Source organism: Centroberyx gerrardi, chromosome 1 (assembly GCF_048128805.1).
Source record: "Centroberyx gerrardi isolate f3 chromosome 1, fCenGer3.hap1.cur.20231027, whole genome shotgun sequence".
Lineage (NCBI taxonomy): Eukaryota > Metazoa > Chordata > Actinopteri > Beryciformes > Berycidae > Centroberyx > Centroberyx gerrardi.
The window spans coordinates 23,039,540-23,055,570 of NC_135997.1; the positions used below are offsets into that span (position 1 = coordinate 23,039,540).

Sequence of the window (16,031 nt, forward strand, 5' to 3'; positions counted from 1 at the left end):
AGTATTGATAGTCCCTGCTTCTTTGGACCACCTCCCCCTTTAGAGGATGTGTGTGAGGAAACGTGTGTATGTGTGTTTCTATACGCCACAGAAAAACATAGGAAGTGTGTTTGTGCTTTGATAGTTTGTTGAAACGCATCTCTCTCTCTCTCTCTTCCTTTATGTGTGTGTGTTTGTATTTACGCTCATATCTGTGTGTGCCTGTCTGTCTGTGGGTGGTGTATGTATGCAACCAGAGAAGTGGAGCAGGCGGGTGTGTCGGACCTGGAGATCATCTCCCAGCCGGTGGAGGATGAGAACCCGTGCCTGGCTCCTCCGGTGCAGCTGGTGAGTTTTGGCTACAGAGATCTGCCCCTCGCAGCGCTGGACCTCTCACTGGCCGGGTCGCAGCTCCTCTCCAACGTAGACGAGGATGACAACAGGGAAGGGTGAGTGAGACAAAACCGATGCGATGTGCTTTAGGTTGTGATGCGTCATAGATAAAAATGTTTGATCCGGCAGTGACTTTGTTTTTTAATGTGATTTCCCTCTGTGGAAAAAAACTTGACGTCATGGAAGGCTGAGTGCGACACACATGATGCCTGATTTGCGAATGACCTGTTAGCTTTGAGCAGCTTTTTTTTAGTAACTTGGGAGTGATGATGATTTGCCTCTGTAAATAACCCGGCAACAGGGAAGTGTGAGTGACACACGGGTGGTATTTTTTTTTAGGTGACTTCTGAAATCATTTGGCAGTGTTTTTTTTTTTTTATTCCCCCAAGTGGCACAAGCTCACTCACAATCACTGTTAAGCCGACATATTCCCGCAGCTTGTGAACACTGGTTTGCTTTGCTGAACAAAACGCACAACACACATCAAACTATTTGTTTTTTCACAGAGGGAACTCAAAAGAGCTGACTCACAAAAAGAACTAAACATAACATACCACATAACACTCTTCTGAAAAACCCATAATTCCCCTATCTCTTCTGTCCTCTTCCACATTCACCATTATTTCCCTCCTAAATTCCAGTCAGAAGGGATCATCCCTCGGTCTCATGCTTGTCATGTGTATATTTTTTTGTGAGAAGCGCTGCCCAGGCTCCTTCTCTTCATAGTACCCCTTCACTGATCTCTGCTGGCTGATTGAAACATAGCCACTGTTCAGACACTCCTACCCTCTTCTCTCCTCTCCTGATATTCACCCGTATTCCCTTCTTTAAGTTATTGCTGATCTCATTATGTGGAGCAGTCAAAGCAAACTTCCCCTCAGACTTTTTAGTTGATTAAGGAATCAGGTTATTCTGTCTTGACACAGCCAGACACCAGTTTATTCATTATTTACCATAACCTGGTCAGAGAAGTTTAGCAAGTCTGAGACTGTCATTACTCTCCAACACTGTAGCTAGGCAGAAGTAGTAAACAATAACATAGAGATCGTCTGCACATGTTTCTGTTCTATGTATTTAACTCAGGCGACCCACTGTAGGCCAATACATCCATGCACCAAAAGCATGAATAATGCATTTTGAGTATTTGTTCCTTCTGAATTTTTTCAACGTTATTCAGATATTTTAATTCAACGCCTATAATCGTGGAGAAAAGATATTCAACTGAAAATAACATGACTGGCTTTTCTCAGTTGAACCCAGATAAGAAGGGGGCAGAGTTTCTGTGTGTTTCTCAGTCAGTCTGCTTTTGTTGTTACTGCCTTTTCACACACACACACACACACACACATGCACACACACACACACACACACACACACACACACACACACTGAGCCGTAACAGAGAGAGAGAGAGAGAGTTGCTTGATCGAATGCTTTTTGTTTGCTACGGGAATAGTCTAATTATTTTGAAGACTAATTTAGCATTAGTGAGACCAGTTTTTCTCTCTCTCTCTCGTCCCGGCGGCTCTGCTCCTCCGCTCTGCTGATAGACTTTACTGCGAGGCCGAGTCGGTTTGACTGGGAGTGGATGAAGACTCCCAGTTCTCCTACTGCTCTTCACTAAATACAACGTCACATTGCAGTTTTCTTTGTTATTGTTATTTATACCAGAATATACAGATTAAAACAAACAGCAGAGATTTTAAAAGTGAGGTTGCTACAAAACATACTATAAACAGTAAAAAACAACAACTGCTATTTCATTTACACTTTTCTCAGTAGTTCAGAATGAAGATATAATTTAAATATAATTAATTGATTGTTATAGAGTAGTAGGAGTTATAGAGTAGTTCAGAGTGAGAATAAGGAAATGTATTTTGATTCATAAACACATTTTTTTTTTGTTTAAATTGACTAGTGTTTAGTGGGGGGTCATTCAGTTCATACTAGCATAGTTCTGGGTGGAGATTTTTTTTTCCTGTTTCTAATTGTTTATGGCTATGGCTTGTTGTTGTTGTTTATAAAAGCCTATGTTTATGGTTACATAACATCTAGATTCTAGTTGTTTGTTAAATATGACTTTAAAAGAACTATTGCTATCATTGCTATTGATTGGTCATTGTAAAACCATGAGTTTAATTCTTTAATAGCTCAACAATAGCGATAGGCAATGATCACAAGTTTGTTTTGAAATGTTTACTGATGGTAGGGTAGGTGAGAATTTACAGTGGCTGTATACAGGACCTTACTGTACAGACAAGCATTTCATGTGCTGTGGACTAAATATTTTAAAAAATTCAAAACCCTGTACACCGTTTAGGCAGCTGTACCCTGTAACCTCACCAAGATGCAGTGTAGCAAATTTGGTGACATTTGCATGTTAAATGTACGAGGACTTAGCTTTAATTAGTTTTACAGTTTTTACTATAAGCTTTGTGGATTGACTGTAGGTTGCAGTAAAGCAAAGGTTCTTCACATATTGACCGATGTAATGTGAAAGGTAGAACTCTAGCACCTATCACTGATTTATTGCAGATTTTGCAAGTTTTTAGATTAGATTTGATTTCTGTAGTGCCACCATGAGGACTATTGGCTCTATACTGTATCATTTGGCATGGGACTGGACCTCTGTACAAAAGTTTATGCATTTTCATGAATGGCAAGGCAGTTTTGGTAATAATAATAATAATACAAGCATATGCACAGTTGATAAACCAACACTCTTATTTCTCATGCTTGGCCATTTCGACTTGATTGTGTTTCTTTCTTGTGAGGAATCTATCAGGAGCCCATTGATCACTTCAGAGATCTGCTCACATTAGCTTTCATCATTTTAACTGTACCTTTTTCAAAATATATCATTCAACAGTACTTGTCACTGCACCATACTTATTTAACATAAATACTGTATGTTCCAATCAGGAATCAAGGAATCACAAGCGTAAAGAGAACTGTGACATTACCCGTCCCACCATTACCCTTCTGGCTTCACTAGGCAAAGTGAAATGCAAGTTAATTTGCAATGCAAAATAATTGTTGCATCATCTGGTTCAATCATCCAGTAAAGTACATTTCTTGTGTGTGCGGCTGGCATGTACCCTAATGTAAATGGTTGTTGATGTAAGAATAGCTATTTGGCTATGCATAATACCCAAATTATTCAAAGTAAAATAGCTCCACAATTAGTATTCAGAGCTCACCATCCTTACCCCAAGGTGATTAGGCTACTTGGACTGAAACATCAGATGCCAGAGCTGGTGACAGTGGTAGGACGCCATCCATTCTCCTCTGTCGCATCTAAACACACGGCTCTACAATGAAGACGTCCATCTTCCAAATGCTCCTGATGGCAAGTGTATCAACAGTGTTTGGGAAGTATGTATATGTTCCTGATAAAAAGACCTGGCTTGATGCTCAAGAGCACTGCAGAGCACACTACACTGAACTCGCCCGTCAGCAGTAAGAGAGATAAGAAGAAGCTCAGAGAGGCAGGTGCACAGCTTGAACAAACCTGGATCGGTCTCTACAGAGACCCTGACGACACTGACTGGAGGTGGTCAGGAGGTGGATATGCATCATACATGCCTTGGGTGGATGGTGAACCAAATAACGCTAATGAGGTTGAGTACTATGGCAGTATATGCTGGAGCTGTGAGCCAACTGGATGGAACGATCTTCCTGAGTCGATGCTCCAGGAATTCTTCTGCTTGAGTCTGATTGTGGTGAAGGAGAAGAAGACTTGGGAAGAGGCTCTGCAGCACTGCAGGGAGCAACACACCGACCTCACCAGCCTGGTCTCTGAGACAGAGGTCCTGCTGGCCCAGAGGGAGATCTGGGAAGCCCAGACCACTGAGCATGTGTGGACCGGCCTGCGCTACCTGGCAGACCGCTGGCTGTGGGTGAACGGAGACCCGCTGGAGTACCAAGCCTGGAGCCAGGGAGAACAGCAACAGGTGCTCGCACTTGCCTTATCATTTTTATGTTAACATGTCAAAACAATATTGATTACCTTACCTTTCAGATTTTTTGGTTATTATGAAGTACATTTTCCTGAGTTTTACATTTCCAATAATTCCTTTTATTTAATACCATATTTAAATTGTATTTTTACTCCTGAGATGTAAGAGTATTAGTGTTTTTTTTACTATGAATATGGGTATAACAGGTATGCAGCTAGGTGTGAAACCCTTTTGGGTATTATTGCTTTTAAACAATGGTTATCAATGTGTGTGCACCACCTGAAAGTTTTTTTCAAAGTAGTGTACATAAGAATAAAACAGGAGAAAGCCAGATTGCAACCAATTCCATTTTTCAGGACTAGTCATACCAGCTTGCTTCTTTGAGCAATCAAATTGCTTGGCCACAACTACTGAATTACTATTATCATTAACTTTTTCTGCATTGAAAACATGCTGAAGAAAGATCGTATTGACCTAAGATTATCTATACAACATGTATGCCACCAGTGTCCAGCATGGAGCCAGCGCTGTGGAGCCGTGAGCAAAGAGGGAGAGTGGGAGAGCCGTGACTGCCAGGAGAGACTCCACTTCATCTGCGACTGAGTTTGGCCAATGTCAATACTCTGAGGTGGCCTGTCATACACATTGCTTCTTTTGTTTCCGTTTCATCTACTTCGTGTCATCTGTAATTAAGCTGAACTCAAGAGGAATAACATTTGGACATGGACATTTAGATCATTTTAGAGCTAAAAGTCAAACCCAGTTAGTTTCCACTATGTGCTGAATTGTTACATGTGTTTAACATGTGTTAAGAGGATAAACAGCTTTAATTCATATACATAACGATATTTTGCAATATTTCTCTCTGATGTCATTGTATGTAAAGGCTGTGTTTATACTACACAAATTGTGGATAGGTTTTGTACACTTTTTCCACTCTTGTTTTATGATTAAACTCTATGTATGCTCAAACTTTTCTATGTATTACTGACTCTTCTGTATAAGACAAATTCCCCTTGTGGCAAATATTTGTTAGTCTACTACCTATCAGCATACCCTGCTGCTGATTTTGTGATAGTATAGTATGGTAGAACATTTGCACTATTTGGCAGGCTTATCTCCATATGAATCTGAACAGTTACATATTGATATGTATATGAATATACAGTATGTATACAGTACATATTTTGTGACGTTAACATGATTTCTTACATGATGAAAGGGAAAAATATTTTGCCTGGCTGTTAGGGATGTCAGGATCGTTATCATGGCACGGAACCTGGAAGCTTTTTTCTACAAACCTTTTTTAGTTTTTACCAAAATATGGCGGAGCTACTGGATACACACACATGCACACACACACACATCCATGCACAAATGTCATATATTGTGCATGATTACCATCAATCATCTATTACGTTTCCCTCCCCAAGTCCTTGACTCGCTGTCACCCTTGCTCAATATTATGTCCATTTATCACTAACTGAGAACCTCTGGGTTCACCAGCGTCCGTAAGTTAACTAGGATCAATTCATCATTTCAGACTGAATATCCGCCCTCCTCCCCCTTTCTGTTGACAATTATAGCCTTTATAGTAATTGACATTGCGCACTGCATGATCCACAAGCCGATAATATTCCACCCTTCATTCCTTATAAATGTGTGCTGTACCTCATAATTATACATGGCTTTTCAAACGTGTGAAGTCATTAACAGGGAACTGTCTGGGGTTTGAGGTAATTTACAGCCTGCAAATTGTCGTAGACTGTCTCCTCACTGACCTATAAGTGTGGGCATGTATTCATAAAATGTATAATAGGCATGCTAATATGAAACCCATTAACCTTTTAAGTCATAGTGAATTCGCATGTAACCAGGCATCTGTAGTCAGTGCTCAGATTCTTAGAGAGGTTTTTTTTCTGAATGGGGCAGTTTGGGTCTTATAAAGTCCCACTTTCACTGCAATAGTTCTACTCATTCAATCGAACAGAGAATTTTACAGTGCAATTTTGAAATTTGAGGAAAAACAAGAAAAAAATCCTGGGTACAAGCTGTGTACATAACAACCTTGGCTCAGTTCCCATCGTGCTTTACACCACAGTGTAAAGCACTATGGCCGGCTCTCTGTGACAAAAATGATGCAGTGTTTTGTGTGGGATTGTAACTATTGCTCTGATTCTCCCCTCTACTAATACTCACTCCTACTTACTTACCTACTACTTACTACTTACTTAGAGGAGTGAAGGGAGCTGATGAGTCTTATGGGTATTGTAGCAGATGTCATGGAAACGTATGTGTCTGATGATAAAAAAGCTTATTTTTCAACACAGAGGTTGAAACAGTCACAGTGATTGATGACAGCAATCACATGGGGCTAACATGGGGGAAATCGCTTGTTGCACCACAATGCCATGTGACTAGCCAGCTTTATATTTGAATAAGGACTCACAGTGTCATTGAGGTGAAGCACCTTACACAGTTCAGCAGTACTGCAGACCAAACAGTGATTCTCTGCATCCTGTGTGCCATGCCTCCTAACGGCCACTAGGGGCAGAGTGAGTGAACGAGTGAATGAATGAATATGTGAGTGATCCTTCAGGCCCTGTAAAGTTCAAGTTCAAGATTATTATAAAGCACCATGGCCTACAAATATGAAAGGAGATTAATTGTACAGACAGTAGGATGTAAGAAGTAAAATAGAAAAAAAACAACATAATTGTAAAGGCTTCAGGAATTAGTGTCCCAGTCATTTTCAGTCAAAGGCACATTAAACCTAAGAATGGTTGCACTGCTAACACGGCCCTTGTTTTTCCGCTTCAGCATGATTATGTGAAATGTTGGTCTGACATATGGACGTAAGGTCATATTACAGCTGTCCTTTTGATTAGTCACAATATTAACAGATTTTTTTTTTCACTGTGCAAACCTGGTCACTCTCCAGTCCTATCATCCTGTCCAGCAATTGTGACTCAAACCTAGCTCTTAGTGCGAGCTCTCAGTAGGACGCACATAAACACCATAAGCTGTAATACAGGATCCAATACACACAGGCGCACACACGCGCACATACACACACACACACAAACCTACCCGCACACACCGCCTCATCCAAGTACTCCGTTTGACACCAAATCAGGTCTCACTCCATTGGTTCCCTTCAGTTAGCCAGCCACGGCCCGAAACAGATGGATTTCACAGACGCACCGTCAACAGTGGGCCGACACTGACACAGCGCTGTTATCACAGCCAGTCCTCACGCAATACAACCCTCATTTGTCCCATTCCATGTCAAGAGTCAGGCATAGCGTGTCGATGCATCGCAATGCATAATGGAAAGGTATGCTGCCTTTGTGCTTGATGCCATATCCTCATATCACTGTCTTATGCTCTGTATGTTTCGTTGTCCTATATGGGCTGTTGTTGGGACAAACACTTTGGTGTACAGTGATGAATTATGCATGGAGCATTCCCTACAATAGTTCAACCTGTGAAATACCTGTAAGGCAGTGTTTCTGTCTAACTTCTCTAACTATGAGTTGGTACCCCAAACTGGGTCACAGGCCTATTGCTGTTGAGGACCCACAAAACTAGAGTATCAATATGTTCAAATGAGCTTGGGTCCCAGGGCAAGAGACTTGAATTGACTGAAATTTCTCATTTTGGTCCCGGGGCTGGAGAAGTGCAAGAACAGCTGCTGTAAGAAGCTCTAACAACAGATTTACCAACGACTGCAGTGAAGGTTATTTTACCAGTGAGCTCAATTTACTCAAACTGTGCTTAGTGCGATGGGGTCACTATTTCATATTCAAGTCATTAGTGCGAAATGTCTGCCTGTAAAAATGCTGCCAGTGGGAGTTGTAAAAGTCATCATTCTCTCTTTTAGCTTTAATGAAATTCCATTTAAATCCACCAGGCATGAGCTCCAGATAGTGCGTATCTTGTTACATCTCCACTATACCTTAAACGGTATACTAATCCCCTACATTAATCACTATTACCAGGCCCCGCGTCTGGCCTTTTACTGGGAAGTTTCATTAGGATGTTCCTACAGCCCTTGCTTTGTAATAATAGAGGTGATAAAGGAGAAGATAGGGGCTGAGTGTGAATAGTTAATGATGGCTACCTCTGCTCGACTCCCAATATGAAGACATAAGTGAAATATCAACAACCCCTAACAGATTATGTGTCTCTATAACCCCCTATCAGATCTGGTGTTTTTGCCAATCTATGACATTTTAAGAGAAGTTGCTAAGAAGGTGCTATGATGACCGCTTCACTTCAAACTACTGATAACCAGCCCTAACAGACTGAAACTGAGAACGAGAGAAGAGAAGAAGCCACTTCTGACATTAAGGCCACGTCAGTAGAATCAGTGAGGCGTGGCCAGAGACAGTTAGAGCGAATGTGTCAGTCAAGCCCAGTGTCCTCCAGGAGCCAATACTATTTTTTCTGTGGATTTCAGCACCACTGGGCTTTGAGTGATTACACCCGCGCTTCCGTCTCCTCATTACCGCATCGATCAACCTCTCAGACAGACAGCAGCCATTGCTTTTAAATGACATTCAGGAACACCACACCCATGCGGCATCATCATGTTTTACGATGGTTTACTGCGGCAACGGATGGGATTCTTAAACCCGTGCGCTCACATTACATACCTCTAATGTTCACTTATTATGAATTGCTATGGCTTTTGCGGGTCATAACAACATGCAAACACCACCAGGCCCACATCTGCGCTCACTTTTCAGAAGGCTGATATGAGAAGCCGCCGCACAGTTCTCTATCAGAGTGCCATCTAGCAAAAAAGACCGATCACCAAACTCACCTTTAGGGAAATGGGGCAGGAGAAATGAACCTTTTTTTATGGGCATGTGGAATGATGAAGTGAAGTTGAGAGAAACAGAGACAGCGGCGGTGGGACGGCAATCCACAGCCATCAAAATGATAATGTATCTGGGAGAAGAATCTGTCGGCTGCTCCACTGACTCTACCTGGGAAAGTGGATTGCCTTTCCCCCCCAGCCTGCATTAGGTGGCTCATTGGCTCTCTGAGATAGTGAAGGAGTGTGCCATGAAGAAGGGTCGTAGTATGCACGGGAAACGGCGAGGCATGCACAGCAGCAGCGATGTTTGGCAGAGCGAGCGCGTGTGCTCCTGAAATTGAGAATGTCACAACCACAGTGCAGGTGTTTTATCAACATGGTGACGATTCATTGAGTGAGGGATGGACGAAACTTATTTTCACTGGCTCCGTAGTTTTGGAATGTCTCGCTATCAGCAAAACTTTTCTTATTCATTGATTTCAGAAACAGAACTGGATATAAATGAGAAATATGCAAACTAAACTGATATTACTTCTGCCGTACTGTGTTAAATGTTTTCAATCAGTGTCCTCTGTAATATAGTTTAATATAAATGCTTTTAACTTCAAAGTTGTACAAATCAATTTCATTGTTGAGTCCCTGAAATAATATGGCAATTAGTGATTATACCTGTGTGGGATTTTTATGCATATTCATTGTGTGTACAGACAGATGAGTGAAGAATTTTGCCTGTAAAAAATATATAATAAAAATAGTATAAATAAATATGAATAGCATCATACATTGTAAAAATAGAAACATCCAATATCATGCTTTGGATTGTTTTGTGTCACTTTTGTAATATTCAGATTATAAATTGGAACAATTAAGACACATATTGTATATTTCAGTCCTCAAAATTCAACCGGTGCCGGATAGAATCACACATTTTTACATCTTGGGAGCAGAAGACAAATTGCGGGCTCTGTTTTTTCTTCACAGATTACAGATTGAGCCCTTAATGAATAAAGCTTTGTGTTGTCACGGCTTGCCTATAAGGTTGCGGTGTGTTCCACAGTGGGGCCCAAGCAGCGGGGATTAATCAAGAGAAAAGGCTCCTATATGTCAAGCTGCCGCCGTGTGATGAAGCACCCACTGTCAGCCATGTTTGCATATCATAGCCCGTAGCATTGTGAAGGTGGAGCTGACCTTTCTGTTATCTCTCGTATACCGCGCTGCCCCCACTTCACATGATGGGGATTCAGAGGAAGGCGAAGTAGTCGTTCACACACAATCTCTGACACACACACACACATGAACAGAAACACAGAGGCATAGAGTATGTATACACTGAGAGAGAGAGAGAGAGAGAGAGAGAGAGAGAGAAAACAAGGGCAGGCACAAAAGCTCTCTCACTGCACTGCGTAGTGGTTGTTATCTAATCCTCTGTAATCATGGTTCACTTCATATTCCAGTTTATACTGGGCTGTCACACCTCATTAGGACCAATAGTGTTCCTTCATTGATGCTTCTGCACATTCAGATAGGATCCTTTTTCTCTTCCATTCTCTCTCTCTCTCTCTCTCTCTCTTTCTCTCTCTCTCACTACCTTTTTACCTCTTCCTTTCTATGTCTCTCCTTGTCCCACTGATTTTTTTCCTGTGTATATTTTTCCTCCTCTCTCTTCTCCCTCCTTTCGGTCTCTCACTCTGTTCCACTCTCTCTCTCTCTCTCTCTCTCTCTCACTTTTTCATCTTTTTTTCATCTCTTTCTCTGCCCTCTTATTCACACAAAGCATCCATAGCCTTCCCATGCTGAATACCAATCTGCACTGTAACTAAACTATCAAAATGCCAAGAAGCAGTCCCAGATTTTTTTCTTGTTCTACACCCTTATCAACACATCACACTGACCACAGCTGCCTTCGCAAGCCTTCAGGAGCCTCCAAGAGTACATTCCCGTAGGGAGGGTGACGAAAGGTGGACAGGTTGGAGATTTCTAGCACCCATTTGCTGCATTGTTGCCTAACACAGTGTTCCTATCAGGAGAGAAGTGGGCGACATTGTGGGAGGTGGTTGTTCTAGCTAGCATCGGGGGGCAGTTGCAGTGTTAGCAGTTTTGGTGCCATGGTAAGTGGAGTGTAGTTATTAATAGAGTTGGGCCCATCCATCTTCCTGTCTAGGAAAAACGCTGGGAGGACCAAGGTGGCGTGGGCTTGTGTTCAGCACTTTCATGGCCGCCCACTCTCCCCCTAGTCATCAAGCTGCTTTTGTTTGTTTGCTCACTTTTTTTTTTTTTAGGTTTGAGGGTTTTTTGGTGCATTTCAGCTTGTATTTGTGTAGGACGTTGCTGGTGTGTGACTTTGTTGGGAAAAAAAAGCGCAGGCTGTGACAATGAGTGTCAGGGAGCGGAGATGTGGAGGGCCGGCCCTCATCAGCGGCTTGTACTGACGGCTGAAACTGACAATTCAGTAGTCACTGTTGACAGTAGGACCAATCATACAGTTTTCACTTTAGATGGTGGCCCATACTTTTAAAGGCATCAAGCCTGCAGCCTCTGGTCAGATTGTCAGCTTAGTCTGCTTATATAAATTCTGATATCCTAAATCAATAATTTGTTATGTAAGTTATGCAATCCGTCATATTGAGGCTGATTTCTCATGTAAATAGTTTTTTATAGACCTTTTAGACCCTTTAGTTTAGTTGCACTAGTAGATTCTATAATTGGCTAATCCTGTACTAACAACCAAAGCCATAGGTAGACAGTTATGGTCATGTCAAGTTTTCAGTGGCAGCCATGTTGCCTTCCCATTCCTGTTGCTGAGTAACATGCAATTATGAAAGTTGACTTGCAGAATCACTCAAACAATATTACACAGGACATTGTTACATATTTGCAGCCTGCACATCTTATACTAGAGAAAAGGCAGCAACATGACAGCATTAGTACAGCCAAACTCTGTATTGAGTCTGAGCTGAGCTTTACAGGATGAAGGAAGTTATAGAATATAATTTAACCCTGAGATGACGTAACTCAAATGGCACATAACAACCACTCTAGTGCCTTTGAGCAAGGCACCTGACACTTCACAAGCTCCAGCAGTACCGGCTCAGTGGCTGAAAGTGTGCTGCCACCAACCTCTGATGTTGACTGTTTATGCAAAAATGTGTGGAAAAGGTCAGGGTGTAAACAAATTCCATGTTCCGAGGTAATGAATTCTCTTCTCTTCTCTTCTCTTCTCTTCTCTTCTCTTCTCTTCTCTTCTCTTCTCTTCTCTTCTCTTCTCTTCTCTTCTCTTCTCTTCTCTTCTCTTCTCTTCTCTCCTCTCCTCTCCTCTCCTCTCCTCTCCTCATTGGGGGCAGTGTGATAAGGGACTAAATGAACTCTGGGGCAATTATTGTCCGAGGGCAAAGGATAACACCTGGCTAAGAATGTGCAGTGTGAATATGACTTTAGCATCATTTGCACAGGTTGCCAGACCTGACTCACCAGCCCAGTCCAGCCCCCACTGCCATTACTAGAGCACACCTGAGCAGTGGAATGATGTCACCTCCCATCCCAGTGATGGGTGTGCGGTTGCCAGACACAGAGACAGAAGCATATGTCGCTGATACGGCTGTTCCAAATGTGTGAGGAGCCCAGGGTGGGAGTGCTGGGCACCAAGACCAGATGGTTCATCTAAATCTGTGTCCTAGTGAGCAGGGGGGGAAAGAGGAAAAAACAAGTGCTCCTACCCTCTGCCACCCATCAGCTATAGGCCAAGGGTCCAAATGTTCCATTTTGGAAATAGCCACTGGCCCATTTGCAAGTTTTAGAAACTGGTCAATGGAGGAAAATAAGCATAGTCCTCTGCATATAATCAGAACCCACTTTGGAGGATTTTGTAGAGTTGAAATCCATCCAAAATCAAATGCTTCTGTTGCTGCAGTTCAGAGCATGAGGGATTGTCACACTTAAAAACAGGCAAACTTAAAGCATACTAAATTATCGATAGCCTGAAAATGACATAAGAGCTTTGCATGATTATATGAAAGGGCCAGCAAACAAAAGTTGCTCCTGACTTGGCCCACATTGCATCAACTTGGAGGAAAATCTCAGGGCGCAGCAATGTCTCACCACGTTAGTTGAGAACCGCTGACGAACCACTTGTGGCATGTGGGAATCACTCTTGAGTTTTACACTGTGCCTCGCTCGATAAGCAGAACTACAACAAACTTGTGTGGCCTTTTACTGTAGCTCCATCGTTGCATGTGTTCCTCACCCACTATAACTTTGTCAGAAGAGGAGGGGAAGAGAGGCAAAATGTTGAAGTCTTGCTTTGTAGAATAATGCATTCTCTGAGGGCTTTCGCCTGGCCGAGCCAATTTAGCCTGATTTAATTAGAGAGCAGAGGAAGTTGTCTGAGAGAGCGACCAGGGAGTGACCGGCCTCCCTGTTATCTCCCGGGCTTCTTAATCCCTTTGCCACAGGGAAGGCTGCAGGCCGCAGTAGTGCTGAAGCGTTGAAGCAAACTGTTCGTTGTTTGTCAGATAGTTGTTTTCTGTCTGTCTCGTAGGACGGATGCGTTTTTTGACGTTTGAGATGGCCTCAATCTTAAAAAAAGGCTGAAAGTTATACTTTTATTCAATGATTTTCTCTTGGAAATGATGTGTTTTGTGTTCACAGTGATAATTCTGTAATTTATCCCCCCCACATCACTACCCTCCTCCCATTCCAATAAATACACCAACAGTTCACCATCCCATTAGACCTAATACACAAAATATTACAATTAAATTCAATTTTATTGAATTTTTATTGGTTTCATTATTATTAATAAGTCTGAAAAAAGTCATTTGCAATAACAGACCATTCCAAATGGCAAACAGTACAAAACAAATAACAGCCAGGGGCAAGAAGAGGCAGAAAACAGGGGAAGAACATTTATATTCATCAAAAAAGTGTCCCCTAGTTTGTTTTGATGATGTCAGTGGATTAAAATGGAAAATGAAAGAAAAGTTCTAGAGAATTTCAATGTGAATCAGTTTGTCATGACCAAAATGAAAATAACCGAAGTTCAGTTTTCCTGTCTGTTTCCTTTCCCGTGCCTCCTTATCCTCCACAAGCCTGCAGTTGAAGACAGATGTGTTATTGAGGACATGACAAAGACATTAATGTGACCGAATTATTGGCAAGTTCATCTATAAATACACACACAGAGGTGGTTAAATGGGAAAAACATCCTAGAGAACTTGTCCCCTGCTCAGATTCCCATCCAGATCACCTACTGTCAGTGAAACAAATCTATACTTCTATTTTGTATTTTGCCTGTCTGATGCTACCTGGGTCAACTTTTACACATTTGTGTGCCTCCACTGTCAACACGCTGCAACACACGCTGCAAACTTGCAAGGATTGATAATGTGATAATGGTAAAAGCCAGACAGAGAGACTAATAGGATTGCTAGTACCTGGATGGCCCAGGTGTAGTCGTGCCCACAGCTGGGATCACCTTCAGAGAGGAGGGACGTAGTGGTTAATATTCACAGACATGCAAAGTGTGTGATTACTTTTATGGCTAAGAGGGAGAGGGATCAAGTGTCCAGGGAAAAACCTATTAGTGGAGACCAGCTTGACAGCCCCAGTGCAGATGTAAGTAGATCTATCTCCATTTACCCCGATATTAAAAGGTAATTTCTCTGGCCAAGAACAACTTCAATTTAACCCTCCCCCCTACCCCAACACACACACACACACATGCACACACACACACACACACATACACGTGGTAGGAATTAATGATGTAGCTAGTGTCAAGGTGTCAAAGTCATGTCCGGTGTAAATTGTTGAACTTGGCATCTATAATGTGAAACTGCTGTTTATATATTGATAATGTGAAACAGCTATTTAATTTGCTATTTTGTACTTAAAAAGAAAATGCACTTCCTAAATTGAAATGAAAGTGAACAAACCCTCAGCCCTGAAAAAGTCGTCATTGAAACATTGAAAAAGTCGCCCAGCCTTTATCAGTCCTAGGTCCCCCATACACATGGGATTAACATGTGGTTTGTATCTGGACTGTGTTCTAGATATGATTTAGCTGGATTATATTGACTCTTGACATTGAAATACACCTCAGGTATACACACTGAAATCTGATTTCTCTTTCTCTCGCAGAAAACACAGATTGAAAATTGACAGTTAACACCTTGTCTCACAACATGTGTGGGTATCCTGGCAATCCATTTTTGACAAGGAGTTTACTATATGAGCTGCCTGCCGCCTGTTTGACTTCCTGGTTGAATCCGCACGTTTACATTTTTTTCTGTTTATGTAATTAGTATATGGGTTGAAGACGCATTGCATTTACACTTTGTTATTAATGCGGCCTAATGTCTCTGGTCTCTGGGGGTGGTTTGGATGATTAAATCTTCAGTGAGCCATGATGCATTTACACCTAGATTATACATTATTTTGCTCTATCCGAACACAATCCGATCACCCAGGACACATTAATGTCCTGGGTGATCGGTGTAAAGGGTGTCCTAGATAGGTGCTGCAAGATTTTCCCATCAATTCCTCTTGGGGTCCAATAACAGTAGTAGTGCAGCAAAGTGTATGTAAAACATGGGAAATGAACATGCTGAATTAACAGATAGACTTTATCAATTTTGGTGATATTGTCTTTCAATTAATCTTGGACATATCTTTGCATTTGGGCCACAATGTGCAATATGATTAATAACAGCAGATTCCTGCACTGTGATTCACAGCACTGCTAGAGTAGGCTAGTGATCAAGTGACTGTACTAATGTTCATTTAATGCTGTTCACCTGATAATCTTTGAATGTCTTGTTTGGACTGCACCATGTACTCTGTCTACACAGTGTCAGTAGTCCTTAGTCTTTCTTCAGTAT

General features: G+C 41.8%; 2 protein-coding genes across 2 annotated transcripts in view; both read left to right on the top strand.

Moving 5' to 3' along the window:
• Positions 1-222: 222 nt before the first annotated feature.
• The window catches only part of LOC139920478 (transmembrane protein 266-like), a 43,445-nt gene continuing 27,636 nt past the window's right edge, over positions 223-16,031 (top strand). Inside the window, exon 1 of the mRNA XM_071910488.2 lies at positions 223-428. Coding sequence (XP_071766589.1) covers positions 223-428 — 206 coding nt within the window. The remainder of the gene's footprint in view (positions 429-16,031) is intronic.
• LOC139920490 (snaclec purpureotin subunit beta-like) lies at positions 3,631-5,264 on the top strand. The gene is made up of 2 exons (XM_071910513.2): positions 3,631-4,325; positions 4,839-5,264. The coding sequence occupies exons 1-2, from the start codon at positions 3,750-3,752 to the stop codon at positions 4,932-4,934; spliced, it is 672 nt and encodes a 223-aa protein (XP_071766614.2). The 5' UTR covers positions 3,631-3,749; the 3' UTR covers positions 4,935-5,264.

Bases quoted from the DNA above. Each gene is read 5' to 3' on its own strand.
- LOC139920490 (XM_071910513.2), top strand. From the start codon at position 3,750: ATGTATATGTTCCTGATAAAAAGACCTGGCTTGATGCTCAAGAGCACT. The intron at 4,326-4,838 runs GTGCTCGCACTT...GTATGCCACCAG, and splicing joins GCCAGGGAGAACAGCAACAG to TGTCCAGCATGGAGCCAGCG.